This window comes from Macrotis lagotis, chromosome 5 (genome assembly GCF_037893015.1).
Source record: "Macrotis lagotis isolate mMagLag1 chromosome 5, bilby.v1.9.chrom.fasta, whole genome shotgun sequence".
In the NCBI taxonomy this organism is placed as follows: domain Eukaryota; kingdom Metazoa; phylum Chordata; class Mammalia; order Peramelemorphia; family Peramelidae; genus Macrotis; species Macrotis lagotis.
This window is the reverse complement of record NC_133662.1, coordinates 237,821,203-237,846,560: the sequence shown is the minus strand read 5'-3', so window position 1 is coordinate 237,846,560 and position 25,358 is coordinate 237,821,203. Positions and strand designations below refer to the sequence as shown.

At 41.3% G+C, this 25,358-nt stretch overlaps 1 protein-coding gene across 17 annotated transcripts in view; it reads left to right on the top strand.

Annotated features, from left to right (window-relative positions):
- NF1 (neurofibromin 1) overlaps positions 1-25,358 on the top strand; it is a 251,200-nt gene that overhangs the window by 97,040 nt on the left and 128,802 nt on the right. For 15 of the 17 annotated variants that reach the window (XM_074189002.1, XM_074189001.1, XM_074188998.1 and 12 more), the window contains 10 exons: positions 2,329-2,442; positions 9,645-9,724; positions 10,476-10,599; positions 16,088-16,249; positions 21,272-21,518; positions 22,059-22,132; positions 22,844-22,927; positions 23,775-24,215; positions 24,819-24,958; positions 25,209-25,331. In XM_074189002.1, the coding sequence (XP_074045103.1) occupies positions 2,329-2,442; positions 9,645-9,724; positions 10,476-10,599; positions 16,088-16,249; positions 21,272-21,518; positions 22,059-22,132; positions 22,844-22,927; positions 23,775-24,215; positions 24,819-24,958; positions 25,209-25,331 (1,589 nt within the window). The remainder of the gene's footprint in view (positions 1-2,328; positions 2,443-9,644; positions 9,725-10,475; positions 10,600-16,087; positions 16,250-21,271; positions 21,519-22,058; positions 22,133-22,843; positions 22,928-23,774; positions 24,216-24,818; positions 24,959-25,208; positions 25,332-25,358) is intronic. The other 2 variants (XM_074189005.1, XM_074189006.1) reach the window with 2 other exon arrangements.

Here is a 25,358-nt window from a genome sequence, read left to right as displayed (position 1 = left end):
ATATATATATATATATATATATATATATATATATATATATATATATATATCTGTCTGTATCAATCCGTCCATCTATTTGTTTGTCTGTCTTGTCTGTCTGCCTGTCCATCCATCCATCTGTTCTTCTGTCCATGTCTGTCCACCTGTCTGTCTGTCTGTCTGGTTGCCTCTCTATCTGGCTGGCAGTCTCTAGCTGTCTCTCTGCCCATCTTTCTATGTATCTGTCTGCTTATCTCTGTCCATCATCTATCTGTGCTTTTGTCTGTCCTTCTGTCCATGTCTATCTGCCTGCCTAGCTGTCTGTCTGTCTGAAAGTCTATCTGTCTATTTGTCTCTTTTCCTGCCTGTCTGCCTGTCTCTCTGTCTGGTCTCACTCATTTCAAACTTGGTGTCCTGGTGGTGGTAAGCCCCTCATGTCCATGCAGTGCACTTCAATGATGTCAGGGACCCTTTGGAAACCTCATGGAGCTAACTTTGTCATTGGACCAGCCCCTCTGTGTGGGGCTGGTGGGGACGTGCCACCTGGAAGAGACTCTTTGCCACCATCTAGTGGAGAAGTGACTTTAGCAACTGCAAGTTGCTGCCTGCCTGAAGTCCAGGAAAGAGAGAGGGGAAGATGCCTTCTAAAGACTTCAGAGAGTTTAGTCTCCGTACTTACGGACTGAATCTGCAGAACTTGGGAGGAAGGCCAGCTTGGACCTCTGAAAAGTTGAGGCTAGTGTCTCTGAGCTCTTTTGATCTTCCATACTGTCTGAAAAGAAGAAAAGAGCCAGGTCCTCCCATGAGATCAGTGTTTGCTGATTTATTATTTGCATGTTCCTCTATGTGAATGATGATTTTACTCATAAACCTCAGGCAAAAATAGAAAGTTAAAAAGGATAAAATAAAAATAAAGATTTGATGCTTGAAACAGTAGGGAGCCCTAGAATGTATTGACTAGGAGAGTGATGTGATGAGAACATTCCTGGGGCAGCCTGAAAGCTGGATTGGAGAGAGGAGAGCGATCTGAGGGAAGAAGAGCACTTTTTTCCCAGGGACTGTTGTAATGGTCTAGCTGAGAGATGGTGAGGGCCTTTGGCTCTTTGGAATCAAGAAAAGAGGAGACAGATAAGCCTTCCCAGTGATCAGGTTTATGTGGAGGCTGGGAAAGTGAAGTAACCAAGGAGAAGTGCAGGTGGTAAACGTGGCTCAGGAAAGGTGCTGGGACCATTTTCAAACTGGGTGACATTTGGAAGAGGAATTAGTTTGGGGTGGAAAGATAGGGACTTGCAACCAATTCATTTCTGCTGCTACTGAGCTTACTTCCCAGCCTCTGCCTCAGAGAGAAGAGCCTCACCCATTTGCCTGTCTGAGCCAAGAGAGATAGGGAGGCAGGTGGGCAGGGGGGGGGGTGCCTTGGAACATTCTGCCAGCACCATTGCTCCTTGGTGTGCTCTCCCTGTAGGAAAGAGCAGCTTGGGGGGGGGGTGGTCTATGGGGCTGATGGTTAAGGGCAATCATGTTGGAGAGGAGCCTGTGGTGGCATAGCGGGACAAGGGCCACATCAGACCCATCTTCCTGCCCCTCCCATTGGTTCATCACATGCTTCTTAAGCTTTGGAGAGCACTGATCTGAATTTTCTCATTTTAAAGCCATGTTAATTTTAGGATAACTAGAAATAGACTTACACTGTTGTCTTCTTGGTATCTTTGGCAGGACTACTTACTAATTACTTTGGAAGCGTGACTTGTAATTAGAATATCAAAGGAGTTTTAGCTTCCATATAGGCAGAATTATGATTATTTTGCATCTCAATGAGCATCTGAAGTTACTGAAAAAAAACATTTTTTTCCTCAAGTAGCTAAAGCTTCAGTTTTTTTTTAATATTTTGATTTGCTTATTAGACTAGGTAGCATTGTAGTAGTTAGAATAAGGTAGGAGACCTTATTTCTAGCCCCGGTACTGCTGCTAATTTCAGAGCCTAAAGGTTTCTGTGAAAATATGGGTGTAGGAGGGGAGGGAAGGGTTCTGGAGGTTGAACAACTTTCTAAAGTTGTGAATTTTTTCCTTCTTTGATCCTGTAATATATTTCAATCTTAACTCTGTTACAGTTATATATTCCAAATTAATAACTTATAAATTAGAAGTTTATCTTTCCACCATAATTGTTAAATAATTTATTCATTCTCCATAAAATCATGAAAACAATTTTTTATTAATACTTGGGAGCCTACTGACTTAATTAAAAGAGAATGCTACTTGTAGTTAGGTTTTGACACAGTGAAGAACACAAGGAAGTTCTAACAGGTGTTTTGTAGGAGAATTTAAACTTTGTCCTGTTCTTTGCAGAATCCAAGAAAACAAGGGCCTGAAAATCAGGGGAGTACAGCAGAGTTAATCACAGGCCTCGTGCAGCTTGTCCCACAGTCTAGCATGCCTGAAATAGCCCAGGAAGCCATGGAGGTAAGAAAAGCCTCACTCGGGGGGCGGGGGGGAGGTGCGTCCTGTGAGAGTTGAGTGGGCTTCATGGTGGTGTTAGAAACTGAAGTATTAGACTTGAAAATGTCAGTGAAGTCTTGTGACTATTGTTTTGAGGTCTGTGGAAGCTTAAGATGCCCTTGCGTTAGCTTTTGTAAAACACATAACTGCTGGTGCTTAGAAAAATAAGAATATTTAAAATCAAATTCACTTTTTAAATGTATTAATTACCAGTGCCTTTAGGTAAAGCCAAAGGGCATTTAAATTATGAATCACACCTCCAGGTGCTCTTAAAAAAATGAAGATGCCAGCACTGCTTTCAAATAACTGATGAGGAATCCTGCCCCAACCAGAGATGTTCTCTGTCTTGTCCTCTCTCCCTTTGATGGAGCTTTTCTGAAATGGGCTGGAGCTTCTTGCCCCACTCCCTGGCAGTGAAGATTTCATGTAAATTCCATAGTTAGAAAATGCAGACCAAAATAGCAATTAAAAAAAGGACATGATCAAGATGAAATAGTGTTTGATCCCGGAACCCCTTAGTAATTCTGAGATGGGGGACTGACCTATTCAGAGCTGGCCTTCAGGAGGAAGGATTGGAGAGAGGAGAGACTTGGGACAGGGGACCACACACACACACACACTCTTGAGAGGCTCTTTTCATTGTTCAGAAGATCAGTGCCTGCTGGTCATTTGGTCATTCTCTTTTATCTGGACCCAAGTTCCATATACAGGGGTCTGAAAGTTTGGCTCTTGAGTTGGTCTTGGTTATTGATCTCTTTCCTCTTCACGTAGCCATCAACAGTTATTCCTTGGCACTTGCCCCCCCCCCTTCCTAGCTCATTGTCACACCTCCTGCTTCTTAGTCTTCTTCGTCCTCTGATCCCTCATTGTGTCATCTTCTTGGTGGGGTAGTGCCCTTGGAACAAAGATTGTTGCATCCTTACCAAGCTGGTGCCCTTGGGCTAGGCAGTCATCAGTCCTTCTTAATGAAATGGCCCTGGCCTAGCTGTGCTGACCAGTTCCCAGGGCTCTTCTGAGAATAATGCTTTGTAGACATTCAGAGTTTGGACTCAGTGTCCTGTATCACTCTTACAGCTTCATAGACAAAAGTCCTGCTTGCCCTTGGAGGCCATCAAGAGCTAGGTTTGCATCCCTCTCTTCCCTAAGTACGGCATCTGCTCTGACTGACCTGGGGCTGGGACCAGATGTGTCCTGCACTGCTACTAGCCTTCCTGCCCCTTCTCTGGAATGTTCTCCTTCCCTCCACATCGGGCCGGTCTGGACCTCCTCTTCTCTCTGAGCTGTGGCTCTCCTTGTTGAGTCCAGCTCTCTTGGGGCAGTGAGGACCACACAGACTTGAGACCCACTTTCATGCTGTTTATCTTAGATCCTAGTGACTATCATTGATTAGGTTTTCCAGAAATAATCCAATTGATTCTGTATTATTCTTCTTCTCATCCATTACTCATTGGGAATTTGTAGCATGAATTTGAAGATTCCTGGCTAACGCCTTATAGTTATCACCTGTAGGACCCTGGACTCTAGGCAGGCGATCCTTGGAATCAGTTTAGTATTTATTCAGAATCATTAGGGGAGAGAAATGCAAATTAAATCCTGAAAGCACCCTCCTGTTTAAGATAGGTGACCCTGGAGACGTATAGCAGTGTTTGCCAAGCAGAGGTGAAGTGCTGTCCTAAAGCCACTGCTTGTTCCTGAGGGGCTTCTCTTAGGGTTGGTCCCCTGGCCTCCGAAGACTAATAGTGCTCCCTCTCAGATGAAGGGGGCACAAAGGACTTTGTCTGAGTCTGGTGGGGTAGCCCAGCTGACCTCCCCTTGGCTCCAGCTTCTCAGTAGCTCAGTGGCTCAGCTCCTGGTCTCCCATCATTGCTAGGCCATCAACCCTCCTTGGGTCTTGCAGACACCTGGATTCAATTGTGCCAACAGCCTCTCCTGGCTCCAGACATCCGATGCTGGAATATTCAGTGAGCCCTGATTGAGGGACTGCTGGGTGCTGCATTGGGAAGGAGGGGCTGCAGCCATGGAGGCAAATTGGAGCCAGCTTGGCTCTTGGGTTGCTGTCATGGGGAAAAAATAAATGGGTCTTGAGTGTGAGAGACTCTTCCTCTGAGCAGAACACCACGGGAAGTGCTGGGGATATCCCGAGACAAGGCTTCATTTCCAAAGAGTCAGCAAGAGGCTATAGAGAGCACTGGACTTGACCTTGAAGACCCTGGGGCAGTCCAGTCCACTTTCTAAACTTCAACTTCTTCCTTTCTAATTGTTTGGAGAATTAAAGCAGGTGATTGGGAATGCACTTCTCATTTACCACCACCTCCACTGCCTTTCTAGTTGGGGGGCCTGGGATAACACTCATGTGTATTAGAAATAGCTCAATATTTAGGACTACTCTACTGACCATTCAGTTACTCCGTTTATTATTTCTGTTTATCAGTACAGTTAAAATTCTACTCCCAAAAGTTTTTGAAATGTGGTCCTCAAAATCTAGAGGTTTTAAAGGGGACTGGAATGAGGACACATATGTAAAGAATTGAGAAAATGTATCAGTAATTTTTGTGGCTCATTTTGATAATGAAGAAACTTCATGGTTTGACTCTCAAAATTGCAATTCAAGAAATTAAAGTTTAATTTGGTTTCTTAAAAGTAAAAGTCACTTCCTTTTAAGAGAGCTAAAATTTATAATTCTATATATACTAATTTTAAAAATTCTTAACTCCTATAGTCATATGAAATAATCACAGTATTTAGAACAGGAAGTGTCTCTAGGGGTCATCTGACGAGATCGACTTTCACAACGGAGGAAACTTGGGCCTCGAGGGTCAAGAATATACCACAGCTCTGTTGAGAGTCAAACTTTTGTGACCTTTGATAACATCAGCAACTATGAATTTGGAATCAAAGAATTTATTTAGTTATTTTAAAATTTATTTTTATTATATATATATATTTAGTTATTTAAGCAAGTTTTATTTTGATGCATTGCGATTTTTTTTATAGCAGGCATTTAAAAAACGATCTGTTACTTTCTTTGTAGTCACACCATTGCACCAAAAAATAAAAATGAGTAAAGCTGGTATATAGTTTGTCAAAATCAATCACCCATTGTAAGAAAGGTGAAACACATTAAGATGAAGAAGTGAATGTGATCCCTTCCGGGGAATTGCACAAATCTCGTCACCCTGAAGCACAACATTTGTCTGCTGAAAATCACCATTCTTCCAATGGCGTTTTATTGCTGCAAATTATGGATGACCACAGTCTTTGATATGTGAACTTTGGGGTTGTGTCAGAGAGTGGGGTAGGGTAGGGTATAGGAGAGGAGGGGAGAAGTGGAGAGAGAGGAGGTCTGGAATTGTTTTATTTCTCAAAAAAGGACAGGTTGAATAACTTGGTTATTTGTTAGCAGCTCTGCTATTCATCATTGGTTAACTATATTTTACAGAGATCATGGAAGATACTCCCCTGAGGGATAACCCTCAAAGATAATGGAAATACCTGAGAGAACATGAAGAAGAGCCTAGTCAGGACTGGCTCAATAGAAGGGGAGTAGATGGTGTTGTTGAGAGAGGTAGCATCTGAAAAGATGGCATGCATCAGGCATCAGCAGCTGAGGGTCCCTCCAGTTTGCTGCGTTGAGGTCAGAAAAGCTGCACTGCCCCCCCCCCCCCACTTCAGGTGGAGGACTTGGGCAAAAGGGTGCAGAATGGACTTGATGAGAAAAGAGAGTTTAGTGGCTAGAGGTGGGGCTGGGTGGTCCATCCATACACCCAGAGGAAGCATCTCCAGGATTGATTGGAGGAGTGTTGGTGTGGAGTAGCGTTGGTTTGGAGGGGAGAGTTGAAATTTTTAGTTAAAAGAATGTTTCAGAATTATCTGGGATATAAAATTACCTGTGGAAGGAGGAGTAGAGTGGGTGCCGGCCTCAGAATTGTGAAGATCTGCATTGATCCTGCCTCTGATGCACACTGGATGTGTGACCTTAGGCAAGTCACCTAACCCTCACTGGTGGAGCCTGGAATCTCAGAATACTCCTGGCTCCCCATATTTACTTCCACGATATGTTCAGGAATTCTGGCATCCCTTTAGCCAACCATGATCTATTGACTGACCTTCCCTCTGCCTTTCCTCCCACAGGATGACTGCCAATCCTTTGACCCCTGAATTCTCTCCAGGCCACCTGTTCTGTCCTTGCCGCTCTCTTCTCTTCTCTCCATCTTGACCCCTCCACGTCATCCTTTCTCTTTCATCCTCACCCCCGTGTCATTTCACTGATGCCGAGCCTCAGCCTGGCGTCGTTCCCACCATTTCTTGCCATAGCCCCTGTAACACTGCCTCACCTGGTCCTCCCTGCCACTCGGCCATCCTACACCACCTCCTTCATATTCACTTTCCCGCTCTCCACGACGGCTCTTCCAGATTTTTTCATCCCCTCAAACCTACTTGAACTCCCCCTGCCTCCAAGCGCTCAGCTGAGAAACTTGTCTCGTGGCCGTTCTCGGGGAGCTTCCTTTTCCACATCTCCTATAGCTCAGTCTTTCTGCTTCTCTCTCTCCTCTTTCCTCCTTCCCAAGACAGCCCTCCCTCTCCAGCCATCCCATTCCATCCTGTCTCCTCACCTCTCTGTCATTCCCCCCCCTCTTTCACTTGTTCTCAATCTGTCTCTGTCCACTAGCTCATGTCTGTATCTCCCCCGTCCTGGGAAAAAATTCCTCATTTGATCCTTCCATTCTTGCTCTCTTGTTCTGTGAAGTTCTTTGAAAAGAAGTCTATGCCAGGTGCCCCCACTTTCTCACCTCTCAATCTCTTCTTAGCCCCTTATTTATAATCTGGCTTCTGATCTTAATAAGATCGTAATAATATTCCTCAGAAGCTGCTCTCTCCAAGGTTACTAATAATCTCTTAGCTGCCCCATCCAGTGGCCTTCTCTCTCAGACCCCTCCTCCTTGACCTTTCTGCAGCCACTGACATGGGTCATCACCCTCTCTGCCTTGGTCTTCAGTACCTTCCCTTCTCTCTCCTGGTTCTCCTACCTCTCTGACCACTTGTTCTCTGCCGCCAGATCACACTCTCATGGGCAGTGTCCTTTCTTTCTCTTCCCTGGGCCTTCTTTCTCTCTATGTTGTTTCACTTGGTGGTCTCTTCAGCTCCTGTGGATTTAATTCCCATTTCTATGCCAATGACTCTCAGATCAGCCTCTTCTGCTCTAGTCTCACATCAGCAGCTGCTTTTCAGAAATTTCCAGCTCAATGTCAAATTCAGTATTTTCCACCTCCCTAACCCCCTTCCCCATTTCTTAGAGAGCAGTCCCATCCCAATACCCAGACTAGGAGTCATTCTGCACCTTTCCCTCTTCGCTCACTCCTCTCTCATCCAAGCTGTTGCCAAGGCCTGTTCATTACATCTTGGCCACATCTTCCAAATTTGCCCCTTTCTCTTCTCTGACACTGCCACCTCCCTGTTGCTGGTCCTCTCAGCCTCGTATTGTCTATTGCTGCTGGCTCTGCCTGCCTCAAGTCTCTTTCCCACTCCAGTTCGTTCGGCTGCTCGTGTGATTTTCCTAACACCAAGAGGTGTCCCCCCTCTCTCCCTAGTCTCCTCTTCCTCTCAGATAAACTCCAGGGGATCCCTATTGCCTCCAAGAACAAATACAGAATGCTCTCTTTGACGTTCAAAGCTCTTCCTAACCTAAGCCCATCCTACCTTTCCAGACCCTACTTCCCCACACAGGTCTCCTGCCCACACCACAAACAAGACCCTCTGTCTCTCAGTTCTGGGGCCTCTCTCTGATCATCCCCCAAGACCTAGAATGCCTTCCCTCCTCCATTGCGATTACTAACCTCCCTGGCTTCCTTGAAGCCCCATCTCAAATCCCTTCTTTAATAGGAAGCCTTCTCCAACCCCACTTAATTCCAGTGCCTTCCCTCTGTTCATTATTTCCTAGTTATCCTATGTTTGGGGGACAGATTTGATTACATCTTCTCTTCCACTAGATTGTAAGCTCCTCGAAGGCAGGGGCTGTCTTTCACATCTTTTTGTATGCCCCAGGCTTGATGCTCAGGTGTTTGGTAAACGTTTACTGATCGATTCCTCTCCAAGCCATGGGCAGGATTGTAAGACTACAAGTGGAAGCCCAAGTGCCAGTAGAGGGTCCTTCCCAATCATCAGAGTTCACAGGTCAATGATAGGACTGGTACCAAAAAAGTGACTTGTCCTGTCTCTGCCTTCCCACTCCTTCATTCTCTCCAGGTCTCTCAAATGACTTTGCTGAACTGGAGGTAGGGATAGGGAACCAGCCTGTCCTTAACAAATAGGACTCCCTATAGCAATGGCCCTTCTCTTCAGATTGTCCTAGTGTTGCCCTCAGGTTGCAAAGCCACCATATATATGAGGCAGTCCTTGAACGCCAAGGACTTACTGGCTCTGAGGCTCACTTTCTGCCCAACATAACATATCACCTCTCTTTTGAAAAGGCAGGAAAGCAAGGCAGCTAGGTGGCGTAGTATATAGAACACCGGCCCTGGAGTCAGGGGGACCTGAGTTCAAATCCAGCCTCAGACATGTAATAATTGCCTATCTGTGAGACCTTGGGCAAGTCACTTAGCCCCACTGCCTTAAATACATGAAAAAAAAATTTTTAAAGGCAGGAAACAAATCCTATTTTAAATTAGCAAGTATCTTCAAATCTGCCCATTAGCTAAGCTTCAGTCTCAAGGATAAATATTCTGAAGAGGACAAAGTCTGATTTCCCTCCCTTCTTCACCTCCCCCAAACTTTTTAGTCACTTCCAAAAATATTCTTTTATTCAGAAGGCAGGCAAGATAGTATCTGCTTCTTTGGCAGACCTGAGCATCCTCTGTCTATGTACATAGGACCAGCTTTCATTCACAGTAACTCTCTTGTTAGTGGATATAGTGTCATATTCTTTGCAATCAGTTTGCACTTCAGTAAAATGGCTCTAGTTTTTATTTTTAAATCAATTAGGAGTCAGCATGTATTGCTTAGTGGGTGCTGGCACTGTGCTTAGGAAGACTTGGGATGCAAAGGGAGCCTTTCTAGAAAGACCTTTATTCTGTGAAAGGAGACATCTTCAAGCCTCCTGTATTGCTGCAGTTCTCTGCTTCAAGCACTAGTTTCATATAGTAGTGAAATACTCTTATCTTTAAATTTAGGCTTTGCTGGTTCTTCATCAGTTGGATAGCATTGACTTATGGAATCCAGATTCACCTATAGAAACATTCTGGGAGATTAGGTATGTCCATTTTAATTTTTATTAACTTTATTATAACGTTTTAAAATTCCAGCTCTTTAGAATCATATAGATTAACCATGAAGTTCATATTGATCTTTCAGATAGGATAGGAATCATATGTGTGTATGTGTGTGTGTGTGTATATATATATATATATATAACTTAAATAGGTTGCATGTTTTAAATTCCAGTCTTTAAATTCTTAGAATTTTCAAAAGTATCCTAATATAGCAACAGTCTTGAACAAATGAAGAGTTCATAGTGAAGGCTTTTCAGTTTGTTGACTTAAGGTTTCTGAGAAGACAAAGTATATAGGTGATAACTCATATAATAGGAACTAGATGATCATGTTTAATGGGACATGAAGGCAAGATACCATAGCTAAACCTGAGGGATAGGCCAATGTATTTAAGTATAACCTGTAAATCAAGCCCTATAGGATGACTTAACTTATAAATGGATGAACTGAAAAGATACATAGATTGTTTCTGGGAATGAAGTCCCCTTATAGTCCTTTAAAATGAAGGGTGGAAATGAGCTTTATTGGTGGGATATTATGGGGGAAATTTTTTTTAAATTATAACCCACACGACATAGTCATTAGTTGATTGATACCTTGTTAAACTTTTCTGTCAAACCTGACAAAAATAAAATCATTAAAAATTAGGTGATAGAAAATTCTGTTAAATATTAGTTGTGTCTGTATTAGAGGATTACTCTTCTACTGCTGATCAACTTCATTTTGTTTCAGCTCACAAATGCTTTTTTATATCTGTAAAAAGCTAACTACCCAACAGATACTTAGCAGTACAGAAATTCTCAAATGGTTGCGAGAAATTTTGATCTGTAGGAACAAATATCTTCTTAAAAATAAGGTAAGTTTCATTTGGAAGGAAAAAACCCTAAAATTTCAAGAGAAATATGAAAAATCAGTAGTAGTGTAAAGGTGGGGAAGAGAAATTATAGGCCTCAAACTATACTAGAAAGCTGTAATAATCCAAAAGTCAAGTTAAATGGTTGGGACACATTAGGTGAAGAAGAAGAAGAAAATAAGGTGATCTTAATCCAATGACTGGTACGCCTGAGAATGTAAGGTTCTTGGGGAAGACACCCCTCAAACTCCCAGCTTTTTAATGAGAACTGCTGGGAAAGCTAGAGAGCCAACTGTCTGAAATTAGCTTACGACAGGTGTTCTTACCCTTCCTTTTGTCATGGTACACTTTGGTGAAGTCTGGACCCTTCTCATATTCATGATTTAAAATGTAAAACATAAAATAGTAAGGACTGCAAAGGAAACCAATTCAATTTAAAATTTTTTGACAGATTCCATTTTTAAAGACCCTGGTCTGGGGAGATATCTTAACTAAATGAGATGGAGGTGAATATAAAGTTGTTGATTTAGGCTACATGAAATTGGAAGGGAGCTGATGATTGGGAGAAAATGGTTAAATCCATTATCCCTGATAAAAGCAGCTAACAACACTGTGTAGGGCCTAGGGCCATTACTAGGAATAAGAAGCCAAAGAATTTGACCAAACTTTTCAGAAGAAGAATTTTAAACCTCTTAACTACTACATAAAAAAATTACTTCAAAATGAGTAATAAGAGAAAACAAATTTTAAAAAATCTTTGAAGTTTTACTTCTTCCCCAGTGTATTGGCGAAGATGACAGGATGTGAGAATGATCAATATTGGAAGATTCATGAATAGGCATAGAGTGTTGTTGAAATGTTAAAGAAATAGTCACAGTTTCAACAGGGGACTTGGAGACTCAGGGCAGCTGTGTTACTCTCTACATAGATTAATTAGGTGGAGAAGAGAGTATGTGACAGAAGTTTGCAGCTTTCTGTGGAATCATTTTGTGTTGGTCTTTGTACATTAAATGTTCATTTTTATTAATACTTAAGTTCATAATTTAAAAAAGGAAAGACGGCACAACATTCTGTTAGAGCTGTGAATTTGTGTCTTCTTCTGGAAGACAGTTTGGAACAAGGCCCAGCAAGTACCCAGAATGTTCATACCTTGTTTCAGATCAGATGTTTAGCGGTATAGAAAGTGTGTGTGTGTGTGTGTGTGTGTGTGTGTGTGTGTGTGTGTGTGTGTGTGTGTGTGTGTGTGTGTGTAAGCTTGAGAAACAGACTCTGCTCTAGGGAAACATAGCATGAACTATTACATTTTGTCTCCATCAAAGTAGTATTAATTAGAATAAGTATTTTGATTTTAAAACTGGGACTAGGGAGGTGAGAGTATTTCTGTTATTGGTTAGACCATATTTGTATTATTATGTTCAGTTTTGGGCTCATATTGTAGGAAAGACATTGATATAATGGAGAGGAAAATGATCAATATGATGAAACATTCAATGCCAAGAGGCTTGATTGAAAGAAGTGTAGATGTCTACCATAGAGAGGAGAAACCCAGAGGGAAATGATAGGTGTTTTTGAGTATTTGCATACTGCAAAGCCTTGCATACATACATCCTGCAAAGCCTTCACACACACACACACACACAGACCCTTCCCAAGGAAAACAGAAATAGAAAGATTCCATATATATATATATATATATATATATATATATATATATATATATATATATATATATGCCAAATTATTTATAGCAGTTCTTTTGTAGTAGTGATGAACTGGAAACAAAGTAGATATCCATCATTTGGGTGTTGAAATTGAAGTTCCTGAATGTACTAGACTATGATAGTCCTATGCTTTATTTTAGAGTAGGTTGAACCAAGAACATTTGGATTTACAATGATTGCTACAGTGAAAATGGAAAGAATAAAAATAAATGGAACTGAATTCACTGTAATTATATCCACCAAGTTTGACCCAAAGAAAAAATGTGAAAAATACTTTTCTTTCCTTCATTGGAGAGATGCGAGACTAGAATGCTTTATATAATGTCAGATTCAGTTGATGGATTGATTTGGCAGAAACAGTTTTAAAATTTTTTTCTTTTTTATATATTTTTAAATAAAGCTGATATAAAAAAAATTAAAAGTTAAAAAAAACTTGGGAAGAAAATCCTTCACATTTTCTAGTTTTGCTAAGGAAGGTTTTAAAAAAAACTTTTTTTTTCTAAGAGCTTCTTTTCCCAAGTTGTGAGTCATCCAGCTGCATAGTTATACCAAAAATTTAGGTCCTAGACAAATAGTTCAGTCATCAGGTAAAAGAACAAGTTGATGGGAAAGGTACAGAAAATTAGTGCATTTTATAAAACATTAGCTTATAATTTCAGGGTAAAACTCCAAATTAGTGATGCTGAAGAGCTATAAAATATCTCAAAATACCCCCCCCAATTATTTTTTTTTAAACTCATGGTCTTATAAAAAACCTCAGAAAGAGCTAAGCACATCTTAGCAGGCCACTTATTGGTGGCATACAAAAAACTTAGAAACTCTCATGCCCAGCAATATTTATTAAGAACAGGGGAATTGGGTCCTACTGCAAGCCTAATTGAGTGTATTGGCCTGTCCTACTTTTCAAGTTACCATGATAAAATATATTATGTTATATGAACAAAAAGAAGCTTTATAGTTTCAGGTTAAATTGCATGGAAAATACAGTATGCCATAGTGAAATGGTTAAGTTTAATGGTGACCTGGATCCTGGCATCTCCCTATGCATCTATTGCTACTTTTAGCCTCTGGCTATATTATACCTAACCTGTGCACTGTGTCAGTCTGACTAATCTTTAATCTTTACCTGTTACTGGATGATTCCCTGCCTACTACTAATATGCCCATGTCTCCCCCTCTTTTAAAATTCTCACTTATTCTCCACATCCCTGCTGGCTGTCATCTTGTATCCTCTCTTTCTTGTCTAAGCGCATTTAAAGTTTGATTCACAAGTTGGTGCTTCTACTTCCTCTCCCGTTTTTCTTCTAAACCCTTTGCAGTCTGGCCTCTAACTTCCTGATTCCAGATTTACCGATGATTTCTTAATTTCTTAATAACTGAATGATTTCTTAATAACTGAATTTCTTAAAAACTCAGTCCTGGTCTTCTTGGCCTCTCTGGTTAACTACTCTCTTCTCCTGGTTACACTTACCTTTCTGGATGTTTGCTTGTCTACCCATCTGGTGGTTCCTTCTAGGTTCTTTTGATTGGCTCCTCTTCTAGTTTCCATCTATTCCCATTGGGTGGTCTCTGGGGTCTGTCTTGAGCCACCTACTCTTCTGTCATTATACTGTCTTGCTTGGCGATCTCATCTACTTAGAGGTTCACTTATATCCATCCTGTTCTCTCTCCTGGATTCTAACCCTCTCTCACTAGCTGCCTTTTGGACATCTCAGACTGTCATTAGCATTCTCAAATAACCCCTTTTCCCCATGCCTTCCTCTCTCCCCAACTTTCTTTATCCTGTGGTGGGTACCACCATTCTCAGGGTCCTCCCTGTTCACAGCCTTAGGGGAAATCCTCCATCCTTCACTAGTGTTCACACCATTTAAACAGTATATTAGCAAGTTTTGTATTACCTTCACAACACTTCTTTTACAGATTCCCTTCCTTCTACCCACACCCCTGAAGTATGACCACAACCTTCTGATAGGTTTTCTAGGGCACAGGCCCAACTCTAAATCCCCTGACCCTTCCTTCCCCTTCTACCCCTCACTCACAACATAACTCTCTCTCTTTCTCTTTCTCTCTTCCCTCTTCTTCTCCCTCTTTCCCCTCCCTCTTCCCTTTTTTCTCTCTCCCCCTCTATTCTTAACCTCCAGGACCAATGATAAAAATCTAATTTCCATGCAACTGATTGTCAAAAGTGGGGGAAAATGAGCACAGTATACTACACTGTTGGTGGAACTTTCTGGAAAGCAGTTTGGAATTACATTAGAATATCAGAAATGTCCATGTTTTTTGACCTAGGAATACCCCTGTTAAGCATATACCTCAAATAGTTCAAAGACTGAAAGACCGCCATCTATGTTAGGGGGAAAAACCTACACACCCATACATAAAAGCAATTTTTATAGTGACAAAAAAACTAGAAATAAATACATTCTCACTAGGAATGGCTGAACAAATTATAAAAGAATTGTAATCAAATGAGAAACAGTGAAAACAGGCAGTGAGAGAAGGAAATGCCAGTGTATATTCAACATGTTTATAGTAACATTTTTGATAATAGAGAATTGGAAACAGTAGATGCTCCTCTTTGGGGAATAGCTCAAACAGTGGTATGTGGATGTATTGGGGATATTTTTTTGTGCTCTATGAAGCAGTTATGAAGAGTGGAAAGAATATGAGGAGGAACAAAGCCAGCAGAACCAGAAAAACTGTATGCCCAATGGCTATATCCTTTTAAATGGCAAGCACAGCCACAACCCAAATGAAAGCTAGATAGGGTGTGGTTGTCATGACCAAGCCCTTGCAAGTGGCTAATCCCTTTAGTCTTTGGGTCAGTTTTGCACTTTAGCAAGCTCACCTTGGTTCTTTCTGGGTTGGTTGGGCTGTTGAAGGACTCTGGAAGCCTGTTTCTAGAGACCCAGCTTTTCAACTTTATTCTTTATTCAAAGAAGAAAATTTTGAATGGTTTGCCTTCCTCTTCCTTACCACATGTCTTTCAATTCCACCTTCAAGAGTAGGGAAGTCATTTCCCTGACAATTCCTCTGAAATTAAGATGAATTAGGGTATCAGTAAGAGTTAGTTTTCAGTGTTAGTTTCCTTCGTTTCAGTCAATGTTTGTTCTGCTCCTGATTCTGCTGGCTTCACCCTCAGTCCATATTAGTCCTTAGAGTTTTCTTAGTTCTTCATTTCTCTCATCTGTTAGAGAACAATAACATAATTTGTTCAGTCATTTCCTAATTGATGGGCATTAGTTTACCTCCCAGCCTTTTTCTATCACAAAAAGTATTTACTATAAACATTTTTTCATATGTAGGAACTTTCCATTTGTTTTTTCCCTCTTTGAGGAATGTGCCCCCAGATGGTTGCTGGATCAAAGTGTATGTGCAAGTTAGTCATTCTTTGATGACTGGTCCCACTTGTTCTCCAGCCTGGATGGATTAGATCATAGTTTATCAGGGTGTCACTCTTCCCTCAACAATTGGACCAGTTCCCATTTTCAGCTCTTGTCATCTCTGTCCATCTCCTTAGGTTGGAGATGAAACTTCGAAGTTGCTTTAATTTGTATTTATCACATTAGGCCTTTAGAGTATTCTTTCATGTGAATATTTCTTTCCCAGTGGATTTCCATTGAGTATTTGTCACATTTCTCAGGCATCAGCATTGCTCTAATAGGGACCCCTATTAGACCAAAGACAATCTGACCAAAAGACCATCCCTGGAGCAGTTATTTCATTTGTCCATCAGTTCTAGTAGCACTTATGTTCTTCTTTCTCCCTAGCAATCAGATAGGAGCTCTTCCCATTTTCTCTACCTTTATGGGGTAGGGTATGATGTCTCTTCTGGTGGAGGCGCCAGTCATATCCCTCTAGACCATGAAGAGTTTTTACGTACCTGTGCTCAAGGACCATCTCTCAGAAAAGTAAAAGGAAACTCCTCAATGGTAAGCCACCAGTTTTATTGTAATCTTGTAAAATATCTCATTTAAAATGACCTTGATCATGTTGAATGGAAAGACTACTGGACTGGGATTCAAAATCTTGCCTCTGACCATTATAAGCTTTGTGATCCTTGAGCCAGTCCTTAAATTCTTCTAAGCTTCCTTCCTTCCTTCCTTCCTTCCTTCCTTCCTTCCTTCCTTCCTTCCTTCCTCCCTCCCTTCCTCCCTCCCTCCCTCCCTCCCTTTCTTCCTTCAGATCTAAGAGTTGGCTTTATTTTATATAAATCTTGTTTTATGTTATGTTATTTTATTTTTTCCATTACATGCAAAGATAGTTGCCAATACTCAGCTCTGTTAGCTTTTGTGTTCTCCAATTTTCTGCCTCCCAAGAGCAGTGTGTAGTCTCATACAGGTTGTACATGTACAGTCTTTGACATATTTGCAGATCAGTCATGTCGTGAAAGAAGAATCAGATCTAAAGGGCAAAAAAAACAATAAAACAAATTTTAAAAAGTAAAAATGGTAATACTTTTGCCTGCATTCATACTCTAAAGTTCTTATCTCTGAGTGTGGATGACATTTTCCATCACAAGTCTTTTTGAATTGTCTTTGATTACTGAACTGCTGAGAGAAACTGAGTCCATCATAGTTGGTCATCACACAATGTTGCTGTAAATGTGTATAATGTTCTCCTGGTTCTGCTCCCTTCCCTCAGCCTCCGTTCATACAGAGCTTTCCAGTGAATCCATTTGTTTATCTGTAAAATGCATATAAAAACCCCCTATTCAGGGGAAGCATGATGGGTCATGGCAATGTCCACTCCTCTGTAATCCTCTCTAGGCTTTTCTCTCGGTGACCTGTGTGGGAATTGTCTTGAAATTTTCTTGTGGAAATCAGAGCCCTGGATACTTGTCAAGTGTAAAAGTTGTGGTACAGTTGCTGCAAGTGATCAGAAATACTGCAGGAACCCTGTGGTGTTGATGTGAATGGGTTCTGTGTGTTTCTACATAGGAGACTGTCCAGGTGACTCCTTTCAACCACTGACCCTTCTCAGAAGAGCAGCCAGGGCATTCTGCTACTCCCTTCCCCGCCTCCCACAGTCCTCATCAGTCATTTGTGCTGGGTGAAAGGGTCCCCCACCTCTTTCTTGTCCTGTTGACAGCCTTGCTCAGGGTCCTCATGTTTATATGTCAATTACCTTGCTGTCTTTGGTCATTTCTGTCTATACTGATCCTTGCCTTGTACCAAGGAAGCCACATACTGGCTACAGAAATGAGGCCTGACGATGTTGAGTCTATGATCTTCTGCCCTTGTACCCTCTCCCTTTCTGCCAGGAGTGAAGAAATTATTGTTATCATCTTTTATACTAGTCAGGATTCAGCTTGCTTAAATGATCTTCATTTAAACTTTTTAAAGGCCAGTTTGTGTTTTGTGTTATTTTGCCATTCATTATTATCTGAGTTCTCCTAATTGCATTCTTTGCCAGTTCTTATTAGTTAGGGAGATTTAACCTTTCTTCATATCCTGGAACCATTGAGCAATCTCATGAAGCCAATGGACCCCTTATCAGAGACATGGCTTTAAATTCATTTTACATGCATAAATACACAGAGGAAGTGAAGTGTATTGAAACATAATTATCACATTTTTTAAGAATCTTTGCAGATCCTGACTTAAGAACCCTTTGATAGGAATCTTCTTATATCTCTGAATTCTTAATTTTTTTTAAAAAATCCATTATATTGACATGCTACAGTTTTTTCTTTCATTCTCTAATCCCTGAGTACCCATTTTGTTTCTGCTCCGAAAAAGAGCTTAATCAATACTTATTGGTTGGCTGACACTCTGAATATTTGAGGGTATGTTAAAGCCTTGTTTCTGCATTTGACTGCTTTGGAATATGGGCCAGCAATAGAACTGCAGGGTAGAATGATATGATAGATAATTTAGTCCTTTTTCTTACATCATCTCAAATTGAAATCCAGAAGGGTTGAACCACTCAAAGGGATTTTAATTTTTTAAAATTAACTTATTTGTATTAGTTTTCCCCATAGCTCTCTCTCTCCTCCAGTTGAATAAGATGATAACTATGATAACAATAATAAATCATTTATATAGTGCTTTAAGGTTTATACAGTGCTATAGATAGATAGATAGATTGATTGATTGATTCATTTTTTCTTCTAAATACCTTTGGTAGATAAGATACTGTCATTATACTCATTTTATGAGGATTTCACACTGACAAATATTAAGGGCCCAGAAGTTCACACAACTAGTAAGTGATTAAAGCTAGATTTCAACTCAGGTCTTCCTGAGTCCAGATCCAATATACCCAGTATCAGTTGCCTGATAATAAGAATCCCCTTAACAACACTAAAGTTTTTTCTTTTCTTTTCTTTAAACAGTAAAATATATTTTCACATTAACCCTAACTAGAAATCTATGTCTTTTTCTGTGTTTTAAAGTCTGTCATCTCTCTGAAGTGAGATGGGTGATGGATTTCATTTTCAGGCCTCTAGACTCATCCATCAGATGACAAGAGTCTTTCAAAGTTGTGGATACTGTTATCATTGTATCCATTGTCATCCTTGTTATTAGTTTATTCTGCATCAGTCCATAGAGGTTTTTTTCCCTGGTTTCCACTGAAGCTACTCATTTTATAGTTTCCTATGGCACAATAAGATCCCATTTCATTCATACACCATAGTTTGCTTGGCTATTCTTCAATAGTTTTATACCCCCTCTAAGCTTCCAGTCTGGGGATATGAAGAAGAATGATTTTGATATGGGGGGTCCCTTTGGCATATAGTGATCAGGAAGAGCAGGGTCTAAGGTTATGGACAGTTTAGCAACTTTTTGGACTTAATTCTAAGTAAATTCCCTCCCAGAATGACTGGTCCAGTTCCCAGGCCCAGCAGCAGTGTATTCTTGTGTCCATTTCCCCACAGCCCTTCCAGTATTTGCCATTTTCTGTTTTTGTCATCTCTGGCAGTCTGGTGGATCTGAGGTGGAGCCTCAGAATTACCTTAACTTGCATATCTCCAGCTAGTAATGATTTGAAAACATTTTCAAATTTGATTTTTGTTGGCTTGTATTTCCTCCACCTTAGAAAAAGAGATCATTATCAGAGAAGCTAACGTCAAAAATTCCCCCCCCCCCAGTTGTGCTTTTCTTCTAATTTTAACTGAATTGGTTTTTCATATCCTTTGATCATTTGAAACTTGGGGATTAGGCCTTATTCTTCTGTCCATATGGATATCATACCTTTATCACAGAAACTTGCTTACATATTTTTGATCATTTACCTATTGGCTTTGTTTGTGCAAAACTTTTTAATTTTATATAATCAGAATTGTCCATTTTATTTTCTGTAATCCTCTCTAGTGCTTGTTTTGCAATTAACTCTTCTCCTAGGCATAAATCTAAACAATATTTTCTTCTTTGTTCTTTTAATTATATTGCCTTTTTTTGTATGAGCATATTAAAAGTTTGCCACTGCTTCTTTTTCATTTCCTCTTGCTCACTTTGATTGATCCTATCTGCCACAATAGCTTCAACCTTGCTATGTTTATAGTCCCCCCATATTCCCTAACTTATTCAAAACATCCTCCTTCTCTCTTCCTCTTCTCCCCATTCCTAAGTCCTGTCCTTTCAGGATTGCCTGTTGACCTGCCCTGGAGGCCTCAAACCCTTATCCTTTTTTCCCTTATTCGGTCACAAAATCTGATCAGTTCTTTTCCTATAATGTATGTCTTTGCCCTCTATCCCTTTATTTCCATTTCCCCCATCACTCCCTGTCCAGATGCTTCTTAACCTCTCCAGGTATGGTTTCAGTAGCTTCCTGACTCTTCCCTAGACATGTCTGCATCCTGATGGCAGCATCATCTTCCTAGAGCGTGGCTGATCTTTTCACTCACTTATTCAAGACCCTTCAGTGACACTTGCCATTGTCTCTAGAATAAAGGGACAAATGCTTTAGCTTGGGGTTCAGGTTCCTCCAGTCAGTTTGTAAACATGCCAATTTTCTCATTATGTGCTACAGCCAGTGGGCCTCCTGATCTTATCTCATTCCTACCATCTTCCCTCCCACTGCTTATCCCCTTCATCCTCTGTTTCTGTCAGCCAGAACTCCTTACCATACCGCAGAGGGGTCCTGGTGCTTCTCTGCTCCAGGCCCTCTGCCTTTGACATACTGACTCATCCTTCTGGACCAGAACTGATGGGATTCCACCATGAAGTCTTTGCTGATCCACCACGATGGGTTATGTTGACTTGTGCCCAAGCTTCATCTTCTATTGGATTAGAGTCTTCTTAATCATTTTTATATTCCCAATAGTGTCTAGCAAGATTTTGTTGTACACAAAACATACTTGATGTAGATTAGAATATATTAGCAGGCCTTTTTAGTCACAGTTTAAGCAAAAAAAGGACTTAAATTTCAGGAAAATTTCTTTTAATTTCATTAGAATCTCATTTAAAATTAAATTATGGGGAGAAAAATTAAGCTACTTTGTACTTTTTCCTCTGCATATTGCAGAATTTATTGTTTGTTTTTTGATCAAAATTCTGTTATTGATTTTTCTATGCATTTTGTTGTTATGTATATATAGTCTAGAATTCATATATTTATGTGTATGTTTATATGGAGAGGGAGAGAGTATGTGTTAGAGAGCTTTTTTTGCATGTGTTAGTTTGTGGAATTGTTGGTCTGGGGTAGTTATTGCCTCTGGGTTTTTTTTTTTCCACTTCTTTCCTCTTAGCTCTCTTCTGCCCAGTGAAGATTCTGATTTTAAACAGTAAATCCCTTGTATTGGCTTTTTATTTGAAATCAATTGGAGTCCCTTGCTTGGTATTTGGGCTTGTGCTCCTGTCTCCCCCAGGTCATTTCAGCAGTGTCAGAGTTAACTCTTTTAGGTAGAGGGGGAAGCACTTGGTCTTGGATAGAGGGAGGTCAGGTAACATGCTTGGCAATTTTGACTTTTGTAGAAAAATGATCAAATTTAAAAATGTGTCTCCCCTAAGGATGGTGCAATAGGGTCCAGTGGGACTCCAATCTGTCGCCAGGCCCAGACTAAGCTTGAAGTCGCTCTGTACATGTTTCTGTGGAGTCCCGACATTGAAGCTGTGCTTGTGGCCATGTCTTGCTTTCGACACCTCTGTGAGGAAGCTGATATTAGGTGTGGCATAGATGAGATTTCGGTGCATCATTTCTTGCCTAACTATAATACCTTCATGGAGTTTGCATCTGTCAGCAACATGATGTCAACAGGTAAATGTGGCTCCGGAGCATTGGGTTTCCTTTCCATCCAAATGGAATGCCATCATTGTTGTCCCTTTTCCCTGTTCCCAAGGGGGAAAAATATAGTCCCTAAATTCTGAGAGCCTTAAACCTTCCTACTTGACTGTAAAAGCTACTGTTTTACACAAAATGAATTTGTAGGGCTAGTTGATCCTAGAGGATACTCTGCTCACATTTCCTATGCATTTGTTGCAGAATTTGTGTTGATGGTCATGATCATTCAGTAGGATCTCCAGGCCTGTCTGTTTTCTAAACATACTGGCATGGTATCCCTTGAGTAGGGCTAGGGGATAGCTCAGTGGTCTGGTACCATGTAGGCACTAGATGAACACCTGTAAACCACTGCAGGGATCATCTCAGTCCTGCTCTATGCAGCATGTTCTATAGAGCTTCTCTTAGCCCCAAGCATCTCTACTAAACTACTTCTCTAGGAGAGCCTGGGGCTTCCCTGCTGACCCCCATCCACCAATGATCGAGGTGAACATTGATTTACTGTTCTCTTTACCTTAGGAAGAGCAGCCCTGCAGAAAAGAGTGATGGCATTGCTAAGGCGCATTGAACACCCAACTGCAGGCAACACTGAGGTAGGTGTACCTTGCCATATATCATGGATATCATTTTATCAGTCCATTGTTTTGCTCCCTCCTAAAAAAACAAACAGCCCAGTGAGAGGAAGACAGTGTAGACTCCCTGCACACTCATGGACAGCCTTAAAAGTATTGCATGTTATCAGAACCCAATTATCCAGCCTGGCAATCCAGACCCCCAGGCCGTCTGGACTGCTCACTGTGCCATTCATCTCCTGCTTGATGCTTGTGGACCTTTGTTCTCTCTTGAAGCCTAGCACAGATGCCACGTCCCCGGCTGGATTGTTTCCTACTTGTATTCTGCAATCACTCGGTACTTCTCTGAGGCATTTCTTTCAGCCTATTTTCCATTAATTGTGTATTTGCATGTCTTCTCTTCCCTCCTTGATTGTAGGGTCCCTAAGGAGGAGAGGTTGGATTCAATTGTTCTCATATTCCTCTTGACAACCAGGACAGTACTTTATATAGTTAGAGGGAACATTTTTTTCTGAACCAAAAATTGGGGTATAGTTTGACAAAAGATTTGTCTCTTATCAAAACCTTGTTTAAAGTGTGCCAGTTCTTGAAATTAGGAATTTTCCTGGAAGCCTCAGAAACACCTTGCAGATTCAACCTTTAAGAAGGGCTTCTTTGGGACAATGCTGCAAGTTTTGTCATCACTTGTTACATGGTACTTTCACTTATCAAATTATTTGACCTTTGTTTTAGGCTTGGGAAGATACTTATGCCAAATGGGATCAGGCTACAAAATTAATCCTCAATTATCCAAAAGCCAAAATTGAAGATGGCCAGGTGAGATTATGAAGTGACCAGACAGTGATTGATCCTTTGGCCACAAATTTGTTTGTTAAAATATTTTGGTAATTGTATGATTTCCTTTTGTGCCTTTAACAACATTCTTAGAGTCGAGACAGGCTTTGTAGGCTTCTTTTCCAGCTTCCCCAAAAGTTCCATGACAATAAAGGTGCTGTTACCTGCTCCTGCTGATTTTCTTCCTGGCTGCTCTGCTCATTAGCCGTGTCCCCAGAAAGGTCAGCAGAAGCATCTACAAATTAAACTCCAAAGAGTTCACTTAGATACTTGATAGAAGCTGCAGTAACTTAATTTGGCATTTTTATTTCCCACCCCACCTTGGTCCTGTAGGGAGATGATAAAGTGCTTCTCTGTCCATGGGAGAGAAGAGGTAGTACACCCTGTCCTAGTGCCTGCTGTTGTGCATTGGGTTGGGTTGGTCTGCTTTCTTAGTGACCAGTGGCTTTTTCTTGAATGTGGTGGATGTGTGTTGCAAATATAAAGGTCCTATTAAAGCTTGGTCAAAATGCCATTTTATTCGGCAGTAGCCATTTCCTCAAGGGGATAGATCAGAGGCAACATATGTGGGTCCATTCTCTAACTGCCGCTGCTCCTCATGGGAACCTTTTCTACCACGGGATGCTTTTCTACAACTATTGTTTCTATTTTGTTATGTTTTGGGATATCAGAAAAAGTTGGGCTTGCATGCAGAGAAATGTGGCCTTGTCTCATGTCTAATTCTGCCTGGGTCAGCCTCAGCCAGAAGGTGTCCTGTATAGATTGCACAGGAGTTTGTCCCCCATCTTCTGGAAGGGAGAAGTCACTCTTTTTGCACCTTGTGTGTTAGGTTGCTGAAAGTCTTCACAAGACCATCGTGAAGAGGAGGATGTCTCACGTGAGTGGAGGGGGCTCCATCGACTTGGGTGACACTGACTCTCTCCAGGAGTGGATCAACATGACTGGCTTCCTCTGCGCTCTTGGTGGGGTGTGCCTACAGCACCGCAGCAATGCCGGCTTTGCCACCTACAGTCCGCCCATGGGCCCCATTAGTGAGCGCAAAGGCTCTCTCATTTCCATGGTGTCCTCTGATGGAAACGCAGAGACACCTGTCAGCAAGTTCATGGATAGGCTGCTCTCTTTGATGGTGTGTAACAACGAGAAAGTGGGCCTACAGATCCGGAGCAATGTCAAGGACTTGCTGGGCCTTGAGCTGAGTCCAGCCCTGTACCCAATGCTATTTAACAAATTGAAAAATACTATCAGCAAGTTTTTTGATCCTCAAGGACAGGTAAGCTTTTCTGCATCCTCTCTTCTTCCCTTCCTTTGAAAATTCACTTGACTGATATTAGTCCATTTTGACTTTTAGTGAGCTGCTAATGGTAGAGTGGCTAGAGCACCAGCCTGGAGTCAGAAAGGCCTGAGTTCAGATTCCATTTCAGGCACCACCTACCTGTGTGACCCTGGGCAAGTCACTTAACTTCTGTCTTTTTAGTTTCCTCAGTTGTAAAATGGGGAAAAATAAAGACACCTTCCTCACAAGGCTGTTGTGAGGCTCTAACAAGAGACTGTTTTTAAAGCACTTAGTGCAAGGCCTGGAAGCAATTGAGAGGCACTTGTTTCCTTCCTTCCTGCCTTGCTTTCATCCATAGATTTTATTAGCGGGAACTTGTCTGAGTATTGTGAACAGGCACAGCGTTATCTGATGTAAGAAGCTAAATAGTCTCCTGGGAAGGAGCCTGTCACCTGGAGGATGAGGCTTGTTCCTCTGAAGCTTGTCCCACAATGCTTCAGTCCTGAGGGGTCCCTGGGCTTGGGCCAGGCCCCTCAACAGTGGAGAGGTGAGCTCTTACAGGGGATGATGCTGGAATGTCTGGTGTTATCGTTTGCACAGGTTTTAGTGACTGACACCAATACCCAGTTTGTGGAACAGACCATAGCCATCATGAAGAACTTGCTGGATAATCATGCTGAGGGAAGTTCTGAGCACATGGGACAAGCCAGCATTGAAACAATGATGCTCAATCTGGTGAGGTGAGTGGGCTAATCAATTGTCAGTCATCCCAAAGCCATCCTTGCCAAAGCATGTTCCCAACACTGCACTTGTGGGTACATGGTGAGGAGAAGCAACCATTCATGTGTCCTGCTGACGTACCCACAGAGCATCATTTCCCAAGCTCTTCTTCAGTAGAATTAGCTTTGCATTAAAACTTTAGACTAGACACTTGCTAAGAGTGTGTTTAGCTTCACATTGACTATTTTTAATGTTTCCTTGTCTGTACAGATATGTTAGAGTGTTTGGGAATTTGGTGCAGGCAATTCAGATCAAAACTAAACTCTGCCAGCTGGTTCAAGTAATGATGGAGAGGAGAGATGACCTTTCATTTTGTCAGGAGATGAAATTTAGGTGAGTCAAACAGCAACATGCCTGTCT